Source organism: Schistocerca gregaria, chromosome 7, assembly GCF_023897955.1.
Source record: "Schistocerca gregaria isolate iqSchGreg1 chromosome 7, iqSchGreg1.2, whole genome shotgun sequence".
Lineage (NCBI taxonomy): Eukaryota > Metazoa > Arthropoda > Insecta > Orthoptera > Acrididae > Schistocerca > Schistocerca gregaria.
This window is the reverse complement of record NC_064926.1, coordinates 74038452-74061122: the sequence shown is the minus strand read 5'-3', so window position 1 is coordinate 74061122 and position 22671 is coordinate 74038452. Positions and strand designations below refer to the sequence as shown.

The 22671-nt window shown below is 40.1% G+C and overlaps 1 protein-coding gene across 2 annotated transcripts in view; it reads right to left on the bottom strand.

Moving 5' to 3' along the window:
- The window catches only part of LOC126281773 (UHRF1-binding protein 1-like), a 360711-nt gene that overhangs the window by 57525 nt on the left and 280515 nt on the right, over nucleotides 1-22671 (bottom strand). For both annotated transcript variants that reach the window (XM_049980977.1, XM_049980978.1), the window contains 2 exons: nucleotides 11546-11791; nucleotides 606-795 (listed from right to left, as the gene is read on the bottom strand). In XM_049980977.1, coding sequence (XP_049836934.1) covers nucleotides 606-795; nucleotides 11546-11791 — 436 coding nt within the window. The remainder of the gene's footprint in view (nucleotides 1-605; nucleotides 796-11545; nucleotides 11792-22671) is intronic.

The window sequence follows — 22671 nt, the reverse complement described above, 5'->3', positions numbered from 1 at the left end:
TAATGAGCTTAAATCACAGGTGATATCACTGGCTTTAAATACTTGTTACCTGGTAATCCCTTCCAAAACAGTTCTGTATCTGTTGTAACGTTTCCCTCCTGTGACTACAACCCACATTTACAATGACATATTTTGATGAAATATACATACAGCATCAGTATACTTGAAATGTGCAGCTACAACCATCAATGATTAAAGTTTTGTTATTTTATCTAGATTTTACCCTGTCTTTTTGACATTCTATGACTTCATACAGAATGTGCAAGTGCTTTGACATATTCTTTTTTTTTATATAGGTTACTACAAACAATTACTAGTGGCATGTCTGGTGTACATTAGCCTGCATAAAAGCAGGTCCATCAGAATATGAGCCACACTGGATTGAATCTAGGTACAGGACCTCAAATGAAGAAAACAAAGAGACTGGCTATGGTTTTCTTCCAGTTTATGCTATTTTACCTGAACTAGCACTTGAGAAAATCAAAACCATAAGGGCTGAAAATCCAGTATAACTATTAAATCCCTATTATTTCTAGCACAGATCAGTATACAAGATAATTTAACACCAACAACAAACATCAAATTTTAATTAGATTACTACTCACCAATGTTAGTATTGACACTCTTGCTCATTCCTGAAATATCACTTCTTGATTCCACAGTCAAAACTCTGTTGCTGTCATTTTTTAACAATATATCTACTATCTTTAAGTTCACTGGAACAGGGCTGGGAGAAGTTATGCTAGAAGGCGGGCGATCATCATTCAACTGCAATTTTACATTCTGCACACCAAACTGATAAGTGAAAGATACATAAAAATCAAATAAACACTGAAACATGTACAAAGTTATCATAGAAATGTTTAATATGTAATGTTTCTTAAAAAGTCAGATTAGCCTACATGTCAAATAAAGCAAAAAACAATTTAAAATTCCTGAAGCAATGTTTAGGAAATGTTAGTGTATTATGCAGAGCATCCCACACGAATAAATCCATTTATGATTTGCTTAACACATACCTATGTAATAATTCCTAGATATAAAATGTTAATTATGTCTTCATGATAGTTAACGATGTGCAACTAAATTAGAGGCACTATGCAATCTGAGTTCCACCAAAAGCTCATTCTCCTCACACTTTACACGCTACATGACCAAATGAGATTTATCACAAAAGCACATCTAGAAACTGCAATATTTCCTCTTTAATATTTAAATGTGTCACATTAACTTGTTTTCTTTTTACTTGAATCAAATGAATATGAGTATTAAATCGAGATGACTTATAAATCATGAGACAGTTTTGCTAGCCAATACTTACCTTCAGGAGGCGAAAGTACTGCCGAAACAGACATGTAAAAGTAAATGTGATACACCTCCTAGCTTTCAGAACTAATATTTTGTTCCCTGAGGAATGGGGAATGTTAAGAAGGAAGGACAGGTCACCTCGACTTGAGAGCTTTATCTGTGGTGACGAGCAGGATAGAGGAGCAGGAAGTGGGAGGCACCAGAGAGAGCATCTAATGTTAGAATGGTAAGCAATGAGGCATTTTCAGTTCAGAGATGATAAGGACAGATTGAGAAGATAGGTGGAGAGGGGGGGCATGGTTAATCAAGTTGCTCTACATTTGATAATGTGCTGCTTATGGATGGTGAATGTAGAGTAAGTGATTGTGGGTGGGTGCGTGGGGCAAGTTATAGCAGGGACCCATTACAGGTGTAGGAACAATAGTTAGGGGTAATGGTTTGAGAATATCTCATATGGTTTCACAAGGTTATTACCGAGGTTAGGAGAGTGACAGACTGTGACAGTGGGTGATGTGGTGAGGATATCGAGGAGATAACACCTCATTTCAAGGCTTGACTTGAAAAATTTATAGTATTGGCAGAGTAAAACACTGAAGTATTGAAGACTAGGGTGGTTCTGTGTGACATGAGGGCTGTTTTTTGAGTTCCTTGGATGTGGGATCTGTATTCGACAGTGTGTGAGAGGAGGTTCTGCTCAGAAGATTCGTTGAAGAAGTTTGGGTAAGTTGGCTAGGATGACAACAGAGGAAGTTCCAGGAAGACTTTGAGATGGTCATTGAAAGAGATAGTGTTCTAGGGCTGAGAGATCAAATGTATGCCAGATGTTTGTATAGAAGTGAGGTCACTTGAACAGTGACAAGGAGGGTTCCAGAAGGGAATGGATTTGAGATGACTGGTGTCTTTTTTGTAGATAAGAGGCTCTTTGATGTGGGTTGGATGTGTTGGTCAACCGGTCCTGACATGTATTCAATGGGGGCTTTCTAGACAGCTACTATTTGTGTATTTTGGGAAGTACGTAGAGAGAAGGGGTGTCGAGATAAGAAGAGGTGAGCAGTTCCACGGAAGCAGATGTGAAGGACCTAAGGTTAGTAGGATTTTCAGTGGCTCAGTTTGGATGAAAGGAATGGGGTGCAGGGTGTATATGGGGACAAGGAAAAAAATTCCCGGATTATTCCCGGATTTCTCCCGGATATCCCATTTAAAAATATGCTTTTTCCCGGGCGAAAATACACTTTTTCTGTGCTAAGTGACAGTAGGTTTTCCGTAGATTTTCCTGTGGAACTGTAAAACTTATAAATCCTTTGAATGGTTACCGTTTTCTACAATTGCGTAGAACTTCACGTGGAAAAAAAAAAAAAAAGACGGGGAAGAGAAGTTTTTGAGAGACTTTTAATAAAAAAAAAAAGGAGAGAAATTTTGGAAAGACCTTTGATTTGCAGCAACATATACGCTGCATATTTTCGTATTACGAAAGTATAAATTCGAATTGCACCAAACACAGCGCATTAGTTTCCAGAGCATTGAAACCGAGGTTGCGATGTCCTTTTGTAAGCGAGTCATATCTCAAGCCACGAGATCTCACCAGCCGATGACAGCAGCTATTCAGAGCATAGGACAAGTGTTATAGTCAGCCAATAGCAAGATCACTTGTTACATAGCGCGAACACGCAAGGGGAAAAGTTAATGGTTTACATTAATGTACACAGTACCGTATGCCTACAAGAAAAGCTAAGCTTTCACATATAACTTTGGTCTCTAAGATAAACACGCTACAACAGAATCTAAGCTTTCACATGTAATGTTGATTTTTTTTCTTTTTTTGTGTGTGTTATAGTTTAAGATACATCACACAAATGTGCCAGTAAATTTAAAATTCTGACATAAATGTCTCGGCTCGAAATTCTTGTAAGTGGCTGGTCCTCAAACTGTTCAGTTTCGAACGCTCTGATTTAGATATCCATCCCACTTTCTTATACGTAACATAATTCATCTTGCGTAAAAAGAAATTTACTTTGAAAGTAACGCTTTTCTAACCACCGTTCGCAATACTATCCGGAGACTGTTAGAAATAGGTTCGATTTACCAGTTGCCAAAGAGTGCCAGAAAACGCATTATTGTGCGTGCGCAACTGTAGTGGTGTAGGAAGCCCGCATGTTCGTGTGTATAAAGCACTAACAGAGCTTGCATTACACCATAAAAGAAACAGGGCATCAGAGGATACAATGCCCCTCTGTCACATACTCCTCACATTCAAGCACCACAGTAGTCGAGCTCTTGTATGCAGGGAGGAGGATGACAGTGTTTTCTGCTTTCAGGCTGCTGACAGCTTGGGACTTTGCTCAAGTAAAGTTTGGGGTTTTGGTGATATTTTTCAGGAAAGATTGAGAGGAAATGCAGAAAGTGAGGAATTCTTGGAATATCAGGAGGATGGTTTTAGGAAAGAGGAGGAGGAGGAGAATTTGGGATTTGGGCTGAAACTTTTTCAGGCAGAGTTTGGTACTCACTCTGTTAGTAGTGGTTTGGGACTGGATGGTAAATTGGTATTTGCAGTTGAGATTTTGGGCAAATCAGAAGAGGTCTTTGCCTAGGGTAGGGTGCTTAATTTGAGAATGGGGCTGAAGGTTAGGCTTGTAGAAAGAATGGGTGTCTCAAGACCAGAGAGGGATCTGGCAGATATTGAACGGAAGCCAAGGTTGTGAGGTATTTGAATATGATTAGGGTTATCATTAGGCTTGGGTAGGAGTAGCTATGGGTTTGGAAGGTTAAGTAAGGAGGCCTCTTCTGTAAAAAGCAACTTTTTAAAGGATTTTCTTTCTCTGTTTTCTTTTTTTACACATGATTATGAACCAAAGCATATATTAGACTACACGTCGCCCTGTCATAAGCTTAGCTTAACAATACATTATGGGCCATGCTCAAAACTACAAGCTAGAAACTACAGACTTAAACACTGACAAATATTTAAGAAGCAAATTTTATCACACTGTGGAAGATGTTATAAATGAAGACAAGTACCAGATATTATTTTTTTCTTCATATAATATCTGTGTTTCTTTTAATGGATTCACGTGTACAACCATATTTATAAACTACAGAAGCAAACATTGGCAAATACTTAAAAAGGAAATGTTATTACAGTGTGGAAAATTGTAAGAAAGAGGGAGACATGTAACACCGATTCAGCTTTTTACATTGTAATACATCTCTCTCTCTCTCTCTCTCTCTCTCTCTCTCTCTCTCTCTCTCTCTCTCTCTCTCTCTCTCTCTCGTGTGTGTGTCCTCAGTAATCATTAGACATTGCGAGAGAGCAGAATGGGGCACTCCGAAGAACTCACGGACTTCAAGCGTGGTCAGGTGATTTGGTGTCACTTGTACCATACGTCTGTATGCGAGATTTCCACACTCCTAAACATCCGTAGGTGCACTGTTTCCAACATGATGGTGAAGTGGAAACTTCATGTACAGCCAAAAGTGTACACTCTGACCTCTTGACTGACAGAGGCCGCCGACAGTTGAAGAGGGTTGTAATATGTAATAGGCAGAAATCTATTCAGACCACCACACATGAATTCCAAACTGCATCAGGATCCACTGCAAGTACTATAACAGTTAGGCAGGAGGTGAAAGAACTTGCATGTCATGTTCGAGAAGCTGCTTATAAGCCACACATCATGCTGGTAAATGCCAAATGACGTCTCACTTGGTGTAAGGAACGTAAACATTGGATGATTGAAAAGAAGAAAAACATTGTGTGGAGTGATGAATCACAGTACACAATGTGGTGATCCGATGGCAGGGTGTGGGTATGGCGAATGCCTGGTGGACGTCATCTGCCAGTGTGTGTAGCGCCACAATAAAATTCGGAGGTGGTTGTGTTACGGTGTGGTCATGTTTTTCATGGATGGGGCTTGCACCCCTTGTTGTTTTGCATGGCACTATCACAGCACAGCACTACAGTGATATTTTAAGCACCTTCTAGCTTCCCACTGTTGAAGACAATTTCGAGGATGGCGATTGCATCTTTCAACACGATTGAGCACTGGTTCATAATGCACACCTTGTGCCGGAGAGGTAACAATAACATCCCTGTAATGGACTGGCCTGCACATAGTCCTGACCTGAATTCTATAGAACACCTTTGGGATGTTTTGGATTGCTGACTTCACGCCAGGCCTCACTGACCAACATTGATACCTCTTCTCAGCACATCACTCTGTAAAGAATGGGCTGCCATTCCCAAAGGAACCTTCCAGCACCTGACTGAATGTATGGCTGCAAGAGTGGAAGGTGTCATCAAGGGTAAGGGTAGGCCAACACCACACTGAATTCCAGCATTACCAATGGAGGGTACCACGAACTTCTAAGTCATTTTCAGCCAGGTGTCCGGATACTTTTGATCACATGGTGTACTTATGTAGGCATACAACAGTGTTCATTGCCTGATCAATTTTTCCATCAAATAATTTTATATGACATCATATTAGAATAAAGATTCTATTTTATTCTGTATCACTTTGTATTATTTGTATGCACTATCTTATGTTATGTATTTGTATGTTCCAATTCCTCATCATGACTTCAAATAAATTTTACATGTACATTTTGCAAAACATCCTTACAATATTTATTTGCTACAGATGGATAACCACAGAAATAAATAAATACATGTTGGTAATTCATGGAACTCGTGTAGCCTCTTATTTAAAAAGCTGAGGTTCTTATACTGATATCACTGTACATTTATTCTTTTGTGGGATGTGCAGTTGGGAACAAGAATTTCTTTGAAAAGCGACAGCAACATTCATTCAGTGAACAAAAGATACAAGAAGTAGTACTATGCCATTGAAGAAGGTGTTTGGCACTCTGGACATACATTGGGAATGCTGATAGCTCCTAGTGACAAACAAGATAGTTCCAAATACAATTTAAGGCTCGTATTCTGGAAAACTCCTCCTTACCCTTAGTAGGAATACTTTAGGTCTACTTATTGCATAATTGAAATTTGATCCACTGATCTGTGGACAGCACTGTCCATATATTTATGAGAAGATTTACTGGGCGACAGGACAAAGAAGTGTACAACACTAAATTTAACAAGTAATGGCTTCCCTATTCTGACATACAGAAGTAAACTTGGACATTAAGACAAATGAAGAATACAGTCCACTGAATTTTTAAGGTAATTTAAATGATGTACCCTCTGAGATCAAATAAAGAACAATATTATAAGATAACACCTTAATATATATTACATAAATGAAAAAAGGAGCAATGATGTATAAAATGGAAACAGCATCAACTGAATAGAAGAAGATCGATTAATTAAACAAACAGTCAATTATAAACTGAGCAGAAAGAGAGATGTAGCACAACCAGGAAACAGTGGCTTCAGTGAAGATGGACAAGGCTGTAACCACACTGCATGAAATGATAAAGAAAAAGAAGGAAGAGTACTTTAGCTGAGTAAGCCACCTTCCTGGATTTGAAATTTCACCTCCTCTGTACACACCAATCCTACCAATCACAATTACTTCACTTTGACAGCTGCCATCTCTGCACACCAAGTCTCTAACATACAGTATGGTCACCTGTGAAGATTATGTCTGTAATGATAAGTATTTACTCTCCAAGCATGGCAAAGAAACTGCACAGCCTTCACACAACAAATAACCCTCCTCGTCTTGTACAGAAACAGATATCCCCACTAACCCTATACACACAACTGTGGACCAGTCACAAAGGAGCACCTCCTTCATCATGTGAAACCATCCAAGCCTGTAAGAACTGATCTGTGTTCTCTGAATAGTTCTAATTGCATCTCAGCATGTCTTGAAATGAGAAATACTCTCCACATTATCCTTCACACTTCCTGCTCAATAAACATCCCATTGCCCACCCAACTTACATAAAATCTGTCTCCAGTCTTATACCATAACTGTTTCCAACCCCTGTCCTATAGTACATACACTCCTGGAAATTGAAATAAGAACACCGTGAATTCATTGTCCCAGGAATGGGAAACTTTATTGCCACATTCCTGGGGTCAGATACATCACATGATCACACTGACAGAACCACAGGCACATAGACACAGGCAACAGAGCATGCACAATGTCGCCACTAGTACAGTGTATATCCACTTTTCGCAGCAATGCAGGCTGCTATTCTCCCATGGAGACGATCATAGAGATGCTGGATGTAGTCCTGTGGAACGGCTTGCCATGCCATTTCCACCTGGCGCCTCAGTTGGACCAGCGTTCGTGCTGGACGTGCAGACCGCGTGAGACGACGCTTCATCCAGTCCCAAACATGCTCAATGGGGGACAGATCCAGAGATCTTGCTGGCCAGGGTAGTTGACTTACACCTTCTAGAGCACGTTGGGTGGCACGGGATACATGCGGACGTGTATTGTCCTGTTGGAACAGCAAGTTCCCTTGCCGGTCTAGGAATGGTAGAACGATGGATTCAATGACGGTTTGGATGTACCGTGCACTATTCAGTGTCCCCTCGACGATCACCAGAGGTGTACGGCCAGTCTAGGAGATCGCTCCCCACACCATGATGCCAGGTGTTGGCCCTGTGTGCCTCGGTCGTATGCAGTCCTGATTGTGGCGCTCACCTGCACGGCGCCAAACACGCATACGACCATCATTGGCATCAAGGCAGAAGCGACTCTCATCGCTGAAGACGACACGTCTCCATTCGTCCCTCCATTCACGCCTGTCGCGACACCACTGGAGGCGGGCTGCACGATGTTGGGGCGTGGGCGGAAGACGGCCTAACGGTGTGCGGGACCGTGGCCCAGCTTCATGGAGACGGTTGCGAATGGTCCTCGCCGATACCCCAGGAGCAACAGTACCCCTAATTTGCTGGGAAGTGGCTGTGCGGTCCCCTACAGCACTGCGTAGGATCCTACGGTCTTGGCGTGCAGCCGTGCGTCGCTGTGGTCCGGTCCCAGGTTGACGGGCACGTGCACCTTCCGCCGACCACTGGCGACAACATCGATGTACTGTGGAGACCTCACGCCCCACGTGTTGAGCAATTCGGCGGTACGTCCACCCGGCCTCCCGCATGCCCACTATACGCCCTCGCTCAAAGTCCGTCAACTGCACATACGGTTCACGTCCACGCTGTCGCGGCATGCTACCAGTGTTAAAGACTGCGATGGAGATCTGTATGCCACGGCTAACTGGCTGACACTGACGGCGGCGGTGCACAAATGCTGCGCAGCTAGCGCCATTCGACGGCCAACACCGCGGTTCCTGGTGTGTCCGCTGTGTCGTGCGTGTGATCATTACTTGTACAGCCCTCTCGCAGTGTCCGGAGCAGGTATGGAGGGTCTGACACACCAGTGCCAATGTGTTCTTTTTTCCATTTCCAGGAGTGTATTTGTGGACGACTGAGCTGCAAGACCTGCCTCATACATCTGTTCACTTCCTTCTATTCTTAGCCTGTCACTGGTGTCTCCTACTCCCATAAAAGCAGGCCAACATGACAAAGCAGCAACACAATATATGATTTTCACTGCATCTTCTGAATAATGTTTTATGTGGGTGGCCTCAAACAAACCATATAATTGGATGAGTGGCTGCTGACAAACTGTGGTCATGGCTAAACTAGAACACCCAATTATGGAACTTGTTGCTCAACATAAAGCTGTTAATTGAGGAACTGTTTCCCAACCCAAGACATTTTGATCCTTAACCCCCCTTCCCCACTGTTTCAGTTTTTCTTATTTGTGCAAGCGGAAATTCTCCTTGAAACTTATTCTTTGTTGCGACAACCCCTCATGTGTCACTCTTCTCTAGCCTGTTTCCTAACCCTCTCTTATTCCCATCCAATTTCACCCTACTGCTTCCAGCCAACAATTCTGCACTTCCTTTGTTCAGTTTCTTCTCCATCTACAGAGATGTGTCTTTGTTTGCTTGGCCCTTTTTCTTCATCTGTAAACTCCACTCATTAGTATTTTCCCCCATCATACCATTCTCATATCCGGCATGGTGCCAGTCATTTCTCCAGAACATACAGACATGTTCTTTAACTGTTGCTCTTTCACCACATATCGTCTTTAATACTCTCTCTCTCTCTCTCTCTCTCTCTCTCTCTCTCACACACACACCCACACACACACACACATACATGTGTATGGGTGTTCTGAATAGTCTATATAAAAAATAAAATTACAAAAAATACAAAAATACAAAATAAAAATTGTCTCACTCTTACTAAGTAGTGCAACTGCGTCTCCAATTATGAATGGGACTATGTGGTTTCTGGGCATTGCTGTCACAAACATGCCTTAAGGGACATTTAAAGCTTAAATCAGTTGTGCATTGTTACTTTATTACTTTATGCTAAGGAAGGCTGTCAGCATAGGAAGTTGCTTACCAAAGCGAGGTACACCATAAAAGTGTCATTCAATCATTTGATTGCTGTTGTAAGACACAAAATATTGAACACCTACTTCATATTGGTCACCTTTAGTCAACAACACCAGCTGATGACTGTTACAAACAAATTATGGTTTGTAGATAACTCAAGGCGAAAGTAAATAAGCTACAAACTCCCCTTTTGAAGGCAACTAGGATGGCTGGGTTGATCCAAAGAGTATGCAACCATCTCCACATGATCAGTTTGGCCTCCAGGAGGTCCATTATGATTAGTACAACCCCCTTATCCTCCCAAAACCCTGACACATGAAGAAAGTGGACAATGAAACACTTGGAATGGAATCTAGATCACCTTATCTGTTCCAGTCATTCTGACATGAGTTTCCTTTGGTTTTTCCAAATCATTTCAGGAAAATACCATGACTGTTGGCAGAAATCATCTACAACTGACAAGTTCTCTTTCAGTTATTAAAATCTGTAACACATACTAAGTCCTATTGCTGATTGTTTATAAGTACTATGTTATTTTATGTTATTCTCATACTGGAATTTCATAATTAATCATTTTATTATTGTTTTGCTTTCATTCAATAAGTTATGGATGCGTTGTAATGTATTTTGTGACATTGTGCACTAAAATAAATGTCCATTTGAATAAAAATAAAATTTAAGAAGAATAAGGAAAAACTGTCTTTAGAAATGGGTAAATAAGGACGCAGGGAAAAAAGCAGTGATCAATATGAGTTGCCATGGCATCTTGAATTTATTGTTTTTCCTTTAAAAAATGTTGACTTTAATTTGATAACATATATGGTAATTCCTTTTGAGAAAATAGAAATTAAATGGAAAAAGCCAGTTTATTAGGGAATGTTGATAGTAGATCCTCAGAAATAGAATAATTTGGAAATGTTATAGGAACTGGATGACAATATAACTTGATTTTAACAACACTTTGCTCAAATGTGTTGGCATGTTTCTAAATTAATGAAGTGGTATGAAGGAGAAGTAGGTGTAAGGGGATATTATCTGAACCATTTATGATTCGTGGACACTACTGTGTGTTTTTAACTTTATTATTTTATTTTTGCTTCAACTGTAAAAGAACCACAACAAGAAAAAACTCAGCAGAAGAAGTATTAGGGGTATGAGTGCAAATTAACTGCAGTAAACAAAAATGATGCATAGTAAATATATTCAAGCAAGACAGTGAGGAATAAGAGAACCCCTTTACAATTAATAAATTCATGTAGTTACAGCAGTTGAAACAAAAAGTGTAAATATACACTAAAATAAATAAATATGAGAGGAGAAATAGCTGGATGGTCATCTGGGGAACTGGGATTATATTTCTGAATTAACAACTCAATGTGTCTAAAAATAATTAAATGTGCAGTGTCAGTTCTAAACAATCCTACAGAAACACAAAACTTAAGTATATACAGCTTGAAATATAATATGTAACATAAGTTGAAAGCAGTACAGAGGGGGGAAAACACACTACAATAAACAAATGTGTTAGTGAAAGGACAAGAGATGAGGTGATTGTGAACTGAAATCAAGGAAAGCAAATAAAGGATTGGCCAATGTGGCACAATCTACTTTACGTTAAGCAGACAGCATCAGGATACAGGTAACAGTACCTGGATGGAAAATTCTAGAAAAGGACTTTTTCAGTCAGTGGATGATAAACAGCTGATTATTATGACAACTACATGAAATTTTTAAAGTAACAGCTACATTTAAAAATCAACAAAGCCAGAATATTAGTTAGTGATTTAGTTTCTTACAATTAGCTGAATAATAAATGTAAATAATAAAATTACAAACAAGTATACACTTTACAAACCTCCATGGGAACAGCCTCTGGTATAATTTCATCTTCAATAAAATCAGCAAGCCCAATCAGTGAACTCATGTTCAGTTCCATTTCCAGGTCATGCGCTTCACCTTGTAGCTTGTTCTTTCCCCAGGAGCGCGGATGGAGGTCTCTCCTTGGTTCGACAGTGTGCTCAAATCGCACTGCTACCTTCGGCATTGTCTCATCACTTGCTGGTACTTCTGCCCAAGCTCTTGAACGACATCCGAACTTACTCTGCAGATAAAGTTGATGGGAACTAACATGAGAATACACACTGTCCAAGCAGAAAAATAACTTAATCTGTCTGAGAATGCCAGGGCAATTTTTTCTACTCCTGGGCCTACATATTTTAAAACAATGCACAGGATCTCTTTTATGAAAGATATCAGAGGCATTTGTTTCTCTAAAAAATGAGGTACTGTCATTTTACTGTTGATTCACATGGTAAGAACGTAAGTGAAATTAAATGTTTAACGCTTTGGAGGTTTGATGTGTTTTTGACAGTGAATAACTGCCGTATGATATATTCATATATGATAATGCCTGAGGAAGGAATCTAATATATCTTTTCTCATTAAACTACATATTAATTACATTAAGAATATCAAGTTATATGGAACCAAAACACAAACAATGGATTTGTAATGCAACACGGACATATGCAAATTCATCTGGAAGCTTTACAAAGGTGCCATTGTGTTGATAATAGTGAAAACAACAAAATTTGTTTATAAAAAATTCAAATGAACATAATTTTCTTCTAGCTGTGATCCTAAGCAAGATTTCATTGTAAAAGAGTCAGTCTTGTAACACTTGTCAAGAATCCTATTTGCTGGTATTTATGAATACCAGTAACATATATTTTCTAGCATTTATGAATACCGATAACATATATTTTCTAGAAAAATTATTTAGGGCATAATGAATTAAGACAATGTACTAGAAATAAATTTCTGCCTTAGGAAATGTAAATGCCTTGACCCACTATGCTTGTACATTGTTCATGAAAAACGCGCCACAGAATGTGTTAGGCTCAAGCATAAGAATATACAAAATTCATCCATACATATTATAAAAATGGATGCATGTATGTACATATGCTCCACATATCCTCCTAAGTCACTGGACAGATTTCAAGGGGTAAGAACCACCTACCTATCATAGTTTAGGAGATAAGACATCATAAACAATGAGATGTCACATCATGCATGACCTTTAAATGTATTATTTCTGTGCTACCAAATGTATTTGAAAATAAATTTCACAGGCAGTATCTACATATGCTGCTACATGCACCTATAAAAGTATATCTTGGTAGCACACACAGTTCAAGAGGTATGATGTCATAATGATTAAGACGTGTGAAAAACAGCCACATTGTGCATGACGTTTAAATTTAATACTCCTTTTCTAACTCTACTCACAACACATTTTGTAGACACTATCCACACATGCTGCTGAATGTACCTACAAAAATATATCTTTGTGTGAGACACATGTATGAGGAGATATGATGTAAGAAACACTGAGATGCATGGAAAATTGCTGCATCATGCATAACCTTTAAATTTATTACTTCTTTCCTACTAACTCCATTTGCAGCATACTTCACTGCTAAATGTACCTGCACACATATATCATTGCATGACACACAGCCCAAGAGGTACAAAATCATAAAAATTGAGATATGTGAAAAAATGCTGTATCATGAATAAAGTTTTAACACCTTTATTCTTTACTACTAAGACAATCCCACAGTTGAGCAACTTAAGGAAATTCTTAACACCTGGCAGGGTTTTTCACAGCTTTCAACTGTGAAGTGCAAACAGCTATAGATGAAAATGATAGCTGTAGAGACATTTACAGAATCACGTTGTAGAAATGTGAAGCAGCTGCATCTAGTGTACAAAAATGGTCGAGGATCATGTTTCTTAATTTGGATACTGATACATTCATACAGTGAGCACAGGTCTTAGTATGACTATTTCATAATTTCAAATCTGTTTTTACAAATATATAGAAATGAAATCATTCTGAAACTTCACTACAAAAATGAATACTCAAGCAGTGTCGGGAATGTCAGCTAGTAAGACTATAACAATCTCATGTTGGTCTACAATGGTCATACTCTGAATTTAAAATGTGTGCGCAATTTTCCAATCTGTAGGTACAGATCTATCGGTGAGCGAGCGGTTGTATATGATTGCTAAGTAGGGAGCTACTGTATCAGCGTAATCTGAAAGGAACCTAATCGGTATACAATCTGGACCTGAAGACTTGCCCGTATCAAGTGATTTGAGTTGCTTCGCAACCCCTAAGGTATCTACTTCTAAGAAACTCATGCTAGCAGCTGTTCGTGTTTCAAATTCTGGAATATTCCATTCGTCTTCCCTGGTGAAAGAATTTCAGAAAACTGCATTCAATAACTCCGCTTTAGCAGCACAGTTGTCGGTAACAGTACCATCGGCACTGTGCAGCGAAGGCGTTGACTGCGTCTTGCCGCTTGTGTACTTTACATACGACCAAAATTTCTTCGGGTTTTCTACCAAATTTCGAGACAATGTTTTGTTGTGGAACCTATTAAAGGCATCTTGCATTGAAGTCCGTGCCAAATTTCACGCGTCTGTAAATTTTAGCCAATCTTCCGGATTTCGTGTTCTTCTGAACTTCGCATGCTTTTTCCGTTGCCTCTGCAACAGCGTTCAGACCTGTTTTGTGTACCATGGGGAATCAGTACCATTCTCTTACCAATTTATGAGGTATGAATCTCACAATTGCTGTTGCTACTATATCTTTGAATTTGAGCCACATCTCGTCTACATTTGCATAGTCAGTTCGGAAGGAATGGAGATTGTCTCTTAGGAAGGCTTCTAGTGTCACTTTAACTGCTTTTTTAAATAAAATTATTTTGCATTTGTTTCTGGTGGATTTGGAAGAAACGGTATTGAGCCTAGCTACGACGACCTTGTGATCACTTTTCTCTCTGTACCAGTCATGATGCTCTCTATTAGCTCTGGATTGTTTGTGGCTAAGAGGTCAAGTGTGTTTTCGCAACCATTTACAATAAGCGTGGGTTCTTGGACTGACTGCTCGAAATAATTTTCGGAGAAAGCATTTAGGACAATCTCGGAAGATGTTTTCTGCCTACCACTGGTTTGAACAAGTATTTTTGCCAACATATTGAGGGAAGGTTGAAGTCCCCACCAACTATAACCGTATGAGTGGGGTATTTATCTGTTACGAGACTCAAATTTTCTCTGAACTGTTCAAAAACTGTATCATCGCAGTCTGAGGGTCGGTAGAAGGAGCCAATTATTAACTTAATTTGGCTGTTAAGTATAAACTCCACCCATACCAATTCGCATGGAGTATCTACTTCGGCTTCACTACAAGATAAACCACTACTGACAGACACAAACACTCCACCATCAATTCTGCCTAATCTATCTTCTACCTTTTCTGAACACCGTCTGAGACTTCGTAAAAATTTCTGTGGAACTTATTTCAGGCTTTAGCCAGCTTTCTGTACCTATAACGATTTCAGCTTCTGTGCTTTCTATTAGCACTTGAAGATCAGGGACTTTCCCAGCACAACTACAACAATTTACTACAACAATTCTGAATGTTCCTTGATCCAAGCACGTCCTGTGTTTGCCATGCACCCTTTGGGATTGTAGCCCACCCCCGAGGCCTTCTAACCTAAAAAACTGCCCAGTCCACGCCACACAGCCTCTGATACCCGTGTAGCCGCCAGCTGAGTGTAGTGAACTCCTGACCTATTCAGTGGAACCCGAAACCCCACCACCGTATGGTGCAAGTCAAATAATCTGCAGCCAACACGGTCGCAAAACCGTCTGAGCCTCTGATTCAGACCCTGCACCCGGCTCTGCACCAAAGGTCCGCAGTCGGTTCTGTCAACAATGCTGCAGATGGTGAGCCCTGCCTTCATCTCGTAAGCAAGACCAGCAGCCTTCACCAAATCAGATAGCCGCTGGAATCCAGAGAGAATTTCCTCAGATCCAAAGCGACACACGTCATTAGTGCCGACATGTGCCACCACCTGCAGCTGGCTGCACCCTGTGCTCTTCATGGCATCTGGAAGGACCCCTTCCACATCGGGAATGACTCTACCCGGAATGCACACTGGATTTCTTCCCCTCCTTAGGCGCCATATCCCTAAGGGGCCCTATTATGCGCCTAACATTGGAGCTTCCAACTACCAATAAGCCCATCCTCTGCGATTGGCTGGACCTTGAAGGCTGAGAATCATCCTTTGAAACAGGGCAAGCAGCTCCATCTGTCTCAGCCAGAGACAATACTTGAAACCTGTTTGTCAGACGCACCGGGGAGGCTTTCTGATCAGCCTCCGGGGACGTCTTTCACTGCCTGCCATGCCTTGGAACGGCCTCCCAATCAACCAGAGGGGAGCGTCCAGCCCCACTGCGGGCAGCAACCGGGGCAACCACAGCGGCAGACCAATCTGGGGACAGACGGGACGAGGTTGACATCCCCATGATACCTATGTCCGGCTCCCCACAGTGGTGCCCATTGGCAACAGCCTCAAGCTGCGCGACCAAAGTCAGCGCCGCCTGCAGCTGTGAGCGAAGGGATGCCAACTCAGTCCCCATCCGAACACAGCAATCACAGTTCCTGTCCATTCTAGTCGATGTTGAACAACAGTTACTGAAACACAAGTCTGTGCCTAGATAACGCAAGGGAAACACGCAAAGAATGTATGAACTAACCTGTACAAATGCCTAATGACTGCGCTACAATCTGCCTGAATTTACGATTACAGTAACTAAAACTCTAAATTACACCTCCTATATGAAACTTACATGCAATTTAAGTAAGGATCTACGACGTAAACACAGAAAAGAAGCTATAGACGTATCTTTCTGCGCTGTCGATGTGCACCAACTGGGAGCTCAGGCCACACTACATAATTAATACTCAACAATAGAAGCAGATGAAGACAAAAATGTAGGTTTTGTGTTGGCTGAAAAAACAATATAGCAGTCATTGTGTGACCGATATACTGCACGAGATGAATGTAGGAGATGGTGCTGCTTCACTAGGGTTACATGATTTGATTTCAAATTTTTCATGGCTATTTGTTTCAAAGAAAGGCAGAATTTTATCAGAAAAACAAGAAATTCCTTTCAAAGTCAGTTCCAGCTTCAATTTTTGAAGCATTGGTTGAAGGATTTTGCAAAGGTGATCCAATCATGCAAATAATGCTAAACTATATGTTTTATTGTACACTGAAATCCATTAATATGGAGTGTCATTTTAACCTGGGATTTTTATATTTTGCACCTCACACATTCCACATTCTCCTCTGCTTCATAGAGTACAACACAATGAATATCTATGTCTGGACACAACACCATCAGACTTTTGACCTTACCACACAATGCAGAACAACATAATTACTAAACTCTGCTGCATGGAGTAAGTCATAAATATAAACAAACACCAGCACCAGATAGTGGCATTTAGCAGCATCAGTCCAGAGACAAAGTTTCCTTTGATCTGTACCAACAGAGTCAAGAATAGCTGCTTTCATATTAACAAAATGCTGTGAACACTGATAGTCCAGTAATGGCTGCAAATAATGTTGCAAAACATGTTTCAAATACCGTGTAAATGCTGCTTTAGACAGGCATCTGATTAAGTCTTGGTTTCCTTCATTACACCATTTATTGTGTTATGGATCCTGTCTTAGCAATGTCATAATACACTACTGGCCATTAAAATTGCTACACCTCTAAGAGGACATGCTACAGATGCGAAATTTAACTGAGGAAGAAAATGCTGTTATACGCAAATGATTAGCTTTTCAGAGCATTCACACACGGTTGGCGCAGGTGGCGACACCTACAATGTGCTGACATGAGGAAAGTTTCCAACCCATTCCTCATACACAAACAGCAGTTGACCGACATCGTTGTGGTGCCTCGTGTAAGGAGGAGAAAAGCGTACCATCATGTTTCCAACTTTGATAAAGGCGAATTGTAGCCTAAGGTGATTGCGATTTATCGTATCGTGACATTGCTGCTCGCATTGGTCAAGATCCGATGACTGTTAGCAAAATATGGAATCGGTGGGTTCAGAAGGGTAATATGGAACGCTGTGCTGGATCCCAACGGCCTCGTATCACTAGCAGGGATCTTTTCCTCATGGTTGCAATGGATTGTGCAGCCACATCTCGATCCCTAAGTCAACAGATGGGGACTTTTGCAAGACAACAACCACCTGCACGAACAGTTTGACGACGTTTGCAAAACCATGGACTATCAGCTGAGACCATGGCTGTGGTTACCCTTGACGCTGCATCACAGACAGGACCGCCTGCGATGTTGTACTCAACGACGAACCTGAGTGCACAAATGGCAAAACATCATTTTTTTCGGACGAATCCATGTTCTGTTTACAGCATCATGATGGTCGCATCAGTGTTTGGCGACATAGCGGTGAACACACATTGGAAGCATGTATTCATCATCGCCATACAGACGTATTACCTGGCGTGAAGGTATGGAGTGCCATTGATTACACGTCTTGGTCACCTCTTGTTCGCATTGACGCACTTTTAACAGTGGACGTTACAGTTCAGATGTGTTACGATCATTTGGTCCCTGCAAAACCCAACATTTCAGATGGATAATGCACCACTGCATGTTGCAGGCCTTTCTGGATACAGAAAATGTTCGACTGCTGCACTGGCCAGCACATTCTCCAGATCTCTCACCAATTGAAAATGTCTGGTCAATGGTGGCCGAGCAACTGGCTCGTCACAATACGCCAGTCACTACTCTTGATGAACTGTGGTATCGTGTGGAAGCTCCATGGGCAGCTGCACCTGTACACGCCATCCAAGCTCTGTTTGACTCAATGTCCAGGCATATCAAGGCCATTATTACGGCCAGAGGTGGTTGTTCTGGGTACTGATTTCTCAGACCTATGCACCCAAATTGCGTGAAAATGTAATCACATGTCAGTTCTAGTATAATATATTTGTTGAATGAATACCCATTTATCATCTGCAACTCATCTTCTTGTAGCAATTTTAATGACCAGTAGTGTAAAATTCAACACGGATTGTATAGTTAAGTCTAATTCCCATAAGAAATGCTATTTTATTCTCAACTGTGCAGTTTTAGTTCCACTGCCATTTGCATGCCCATAGACTGAAATCATATCTGTCAGAGTACTAAATATATAACCTAAATAAACCGATCAATTACCAGGCAATTCACCCCCCCCCCCCCCCCCCACCATCATCACCACCACCAATGGATACGTAAAATGTTCAAAACAGATCATCGCAAATGCACAAAAATTTTTGGATATTTTTTCAACACAGAGTGAATGTAAACTTTGATTGATAATTAACAGATAGTGGTTTTACAGACATATGTTTAAATGAACTACTTCCTTTTTGAAAGATTTTTGTAGAAGTATAAGCATATTGTGAATTGATGTGGACATTATTGGTACTGGAATCAAGTTGTTAAAAGACACACTAAACAAACTAAAGTGATGGCCAATATTAAGGATGCATCACCAAAACATTACATGAAATATGTACACATGAAAAAAGAAAACAAAGCAAGTAGTTTGGGAATATCATCACGAAAAATACGAACAGGCAAATCTACACATCAAGGACAAATGTGGAAACTGTAACTAGCCTACACGACATCACGAGTGAAGTAAAACACGAGAGACCTTTTCAAAAATATTAAGTTACAACACAATATAACTATTCTCAAACCAATAATTTTATGCACAGCTAAAAATGTTTTCCTGAATTATATAAACAAGAGTTAAAAAATTACATAATAATTTTAGTACACTATTACAAGAATGAGAGAACAGTAAACCCAAGGAAGTATTAAGCCTGAAAAGAAAAAGAGTAATCCTGCAAAAACGACTGTGTTCAATGGGATAAACTTACATGAACAACCAGATGCATGACAAAGTGCCTTTCAAGCAAAGGAGAGCAAACAGGCTCACTTGAAAAGAATAAGACAATTCCGAGTAAAATGAAAGGAAAGTTCACAGCAAAGTTGAATGATTTTTGTAATGAGAAAATCACAGCCTAGATCATGAATTCTATTGTAATAACATGTCCAGCCAAATCAGGCCATTCCAAAATTTGTAGGGGATGACAGCTATCACAAGCATTAACGGGTGAACATTGTCAAACCTTAGCATTCACCAATTCATTATGGTCATAACTACCATCCTCTCCATATATTGTACAGAGCGATGTGCAGTGGTTAACACACTGGACTCGCATTCAGGAGGACTACGGTTCAAACATGCGCCTGGCCATCCTGATTTGGATTTTCCATTATCTCCCTAAACCACTTCAGGCAAATGCCAGGATAGTTCCTGTGAAAGGGCACAGCCGATTTCCTTCCCCATCCTTCCCTAATCTGAGCTTGTGCTCTGTCTCTAATGACCTCGTTGTCGACAGGATCTTAAACACTAGTCTACTCCTCCATATTTTGTATGAGAAGATGGCCTAACACAGCCTAAACCAGTTGTCACAATAAAAATATGTGATCTAAAATGTGTTTTGTTCATACAATTATAGAAGTGTGAGGTGACATGCCCCCACCCCCCTCCTCTCCCCACACACCCATCTCTTCTTAAACGTGTGACTTGATGTCAATGAAACTTGGTATACACGCTACACTTACTGTCTGGAAAGAAGCACGGGGGGTAAGAGCTACTTGGTTTCCTGGTTTCCATTGGTGTGTGGGTGACATACAAGGTGCACAGAGACTGGGGAATGGAGTGGGAGGGAGCAAGCAATGGAGAAGTGCATGTTGGGAATTATTAGTAGTGGCAGGAAAACAAACAAACATTCAAGAAACAGATTGAAGTGGAAGAAACAAGCACAGTCAAAATGAAAATGAAAGGGCTGAAGCATGTGGATAGGCAAATGAATGATTATGAGAGATAAGAAAAGACTAAGATAGTGTATTTATGGAAGATGTGGCAAATCACATTAGAAAACAGACAGGATGAGCACAGCAGCATATAGCTGAAGACTTTAATGGACAAAAAATTTTAGTTTACTCATGAAGTAAATGTTGATAATTACACACTCACCCTCCAACATACATTCCTCCTCTTCCCCCCCCCCCCCTCCCCCCTACTCAGCGAATCAATAAACACAGCTTTCTGTGTCAGAGGGGGTAGCACTCCTGTAACAAGGGTGACTGTAATAATTCAACCTGTCTCATTGATGAAATGTCATCAAACCTCATGTTCAGCATATATAATGGCAAGGTGAACAATATCATTAGCTTTGATTGCATCTTCATGATTACGCAGGAAGTCGGGTTTTCACTTGATGTAGTCTCAAGTGTATACTGTGAGAATTAGTTTTGGAAAAAAACTGCCAACACTACAGTCAATTGTTGTGGGCAATAACATGCTTTCAAGCAGCAGGTATTGTTAACTATACAGGATTGTATTGGTAGACAGGCGGGCCACAGTGCAGCAAATCAATCACCAAATAAATGATAGACAATAACAGCCAGTGAGTAGCCATATAAGATAGGGTCACCTGCTAACATTTTACAGGACACACATTAGCATGGGGCTTTACATAAACCAAGTATTCTTCCTCTTCTTCTTTCGTTTCACCCTCTTTGGGGTATGCTGGATCAATCATTTCTTTGTGCATTGTTCTTTTCTTAGGGCCCAGTATTTCTTCATTGTTTCTGATCATCTTCTCCTCTCTTCCTCCAAGATGAAGAGTTTGGACCTTTGTATGGATTTGTCTTGGAACCTTATGTTTTCATCTTTAGTAATTAATTTAGCAGTTCAATCAATAAGTAAATTTTCTGAAATATTTAATTCCACTAGGTCTTTCTCAGTTTCTTTAAACCAGTTGGGCTTCGTTTTTCGGTTACGGAAGAAGTCAAAGATTTGTTTAGTTAATCTGTTGCAATTCGTTCTGAGAAGATGGCCATGAAAATTAACTCTCCTTTTTCGCATAGAATCTGAAAGTTTTTCAGTGTTCTTATAGTGTGTTTCATTTTTAATGTATATAATCTTATTGTCTTCAAATTTTGGCCCAATGAGTTTTCTTAAAATTTTTCTTTCCTTTAGCTCAAGTTTCTCCATTTGGCCTTTGAAATTCATGTTAAGTGTTTCTGCTGCATACAGTGCTTCTGGCTTGATCACTGTCTTGTAATGTGCAATTTTGGACCCTCATGAAAGGGATTTTTTGTTGTATGTATTTTTTGTAATTTGGAAGGCCAATTCAAGTTTGTTTTTTCTGGATTGCATTGTTTTGCTTTCCCCAGCATTCCAACTAATCCATTCTCTGAGATATTTTAATTCTTTTACTATTTCAATCTTCTGTTCTTGAACTTTGAGGTATTTACATGAGTGCTTGATGTTTGTCAATATCTTAGTTATATCTAAGTTTTTTCAAAGGAGATGTGAAGACCAATTTTAGTTGCTTGTTTCTTTAGTTCAAGGATTTGCTCCCATGCTGCTTCTATTGTTTGAGCAAACAGGGCCATATCATCTGCAAAAGCAATGCAATTTACTTTAGGGTTCTTCTTTTTGCAACCCAGTCTTATACCACTCTTAATATTTGTGTTCCATTCTCTGTCTACTTTCTCAAGCGCACAATTGAACAGCAACGGTGAGAGGCCATTGCCCTGTCGCACTCCCGTTTTTATTTCAAAGGGTTCCGATAGTTCGCCCATAAATTTAACTTTCGAAAATGTATTTGTAAGAGTCGCTTTTATAATATTAGTTGTTTTCTTATCCAAACCCATTTCTTCCAGGACTGATAATAGAGATTCTCTATCAATCAAATCATATGCTTTTTTTGAAATCAATGAAGGAGATTACATATGTCTTTGCCCTTGATTTTTGGTATGCCATAATGTTTTTGAGGTTTACTATTTGTTCCGAACATGATCTACCCTTTCTAAAACCTCTCTGGTGTTCCCTGATTTGCGGACCCAATTGCCACTCTACCCTGTTCAAAAGGACTTTAGAAAGAATCTTGTATGTTATACCAGCAGTGATATTCCTCTGTAATTGTTGGGGTCTGTCTTCAAACCTTTCTT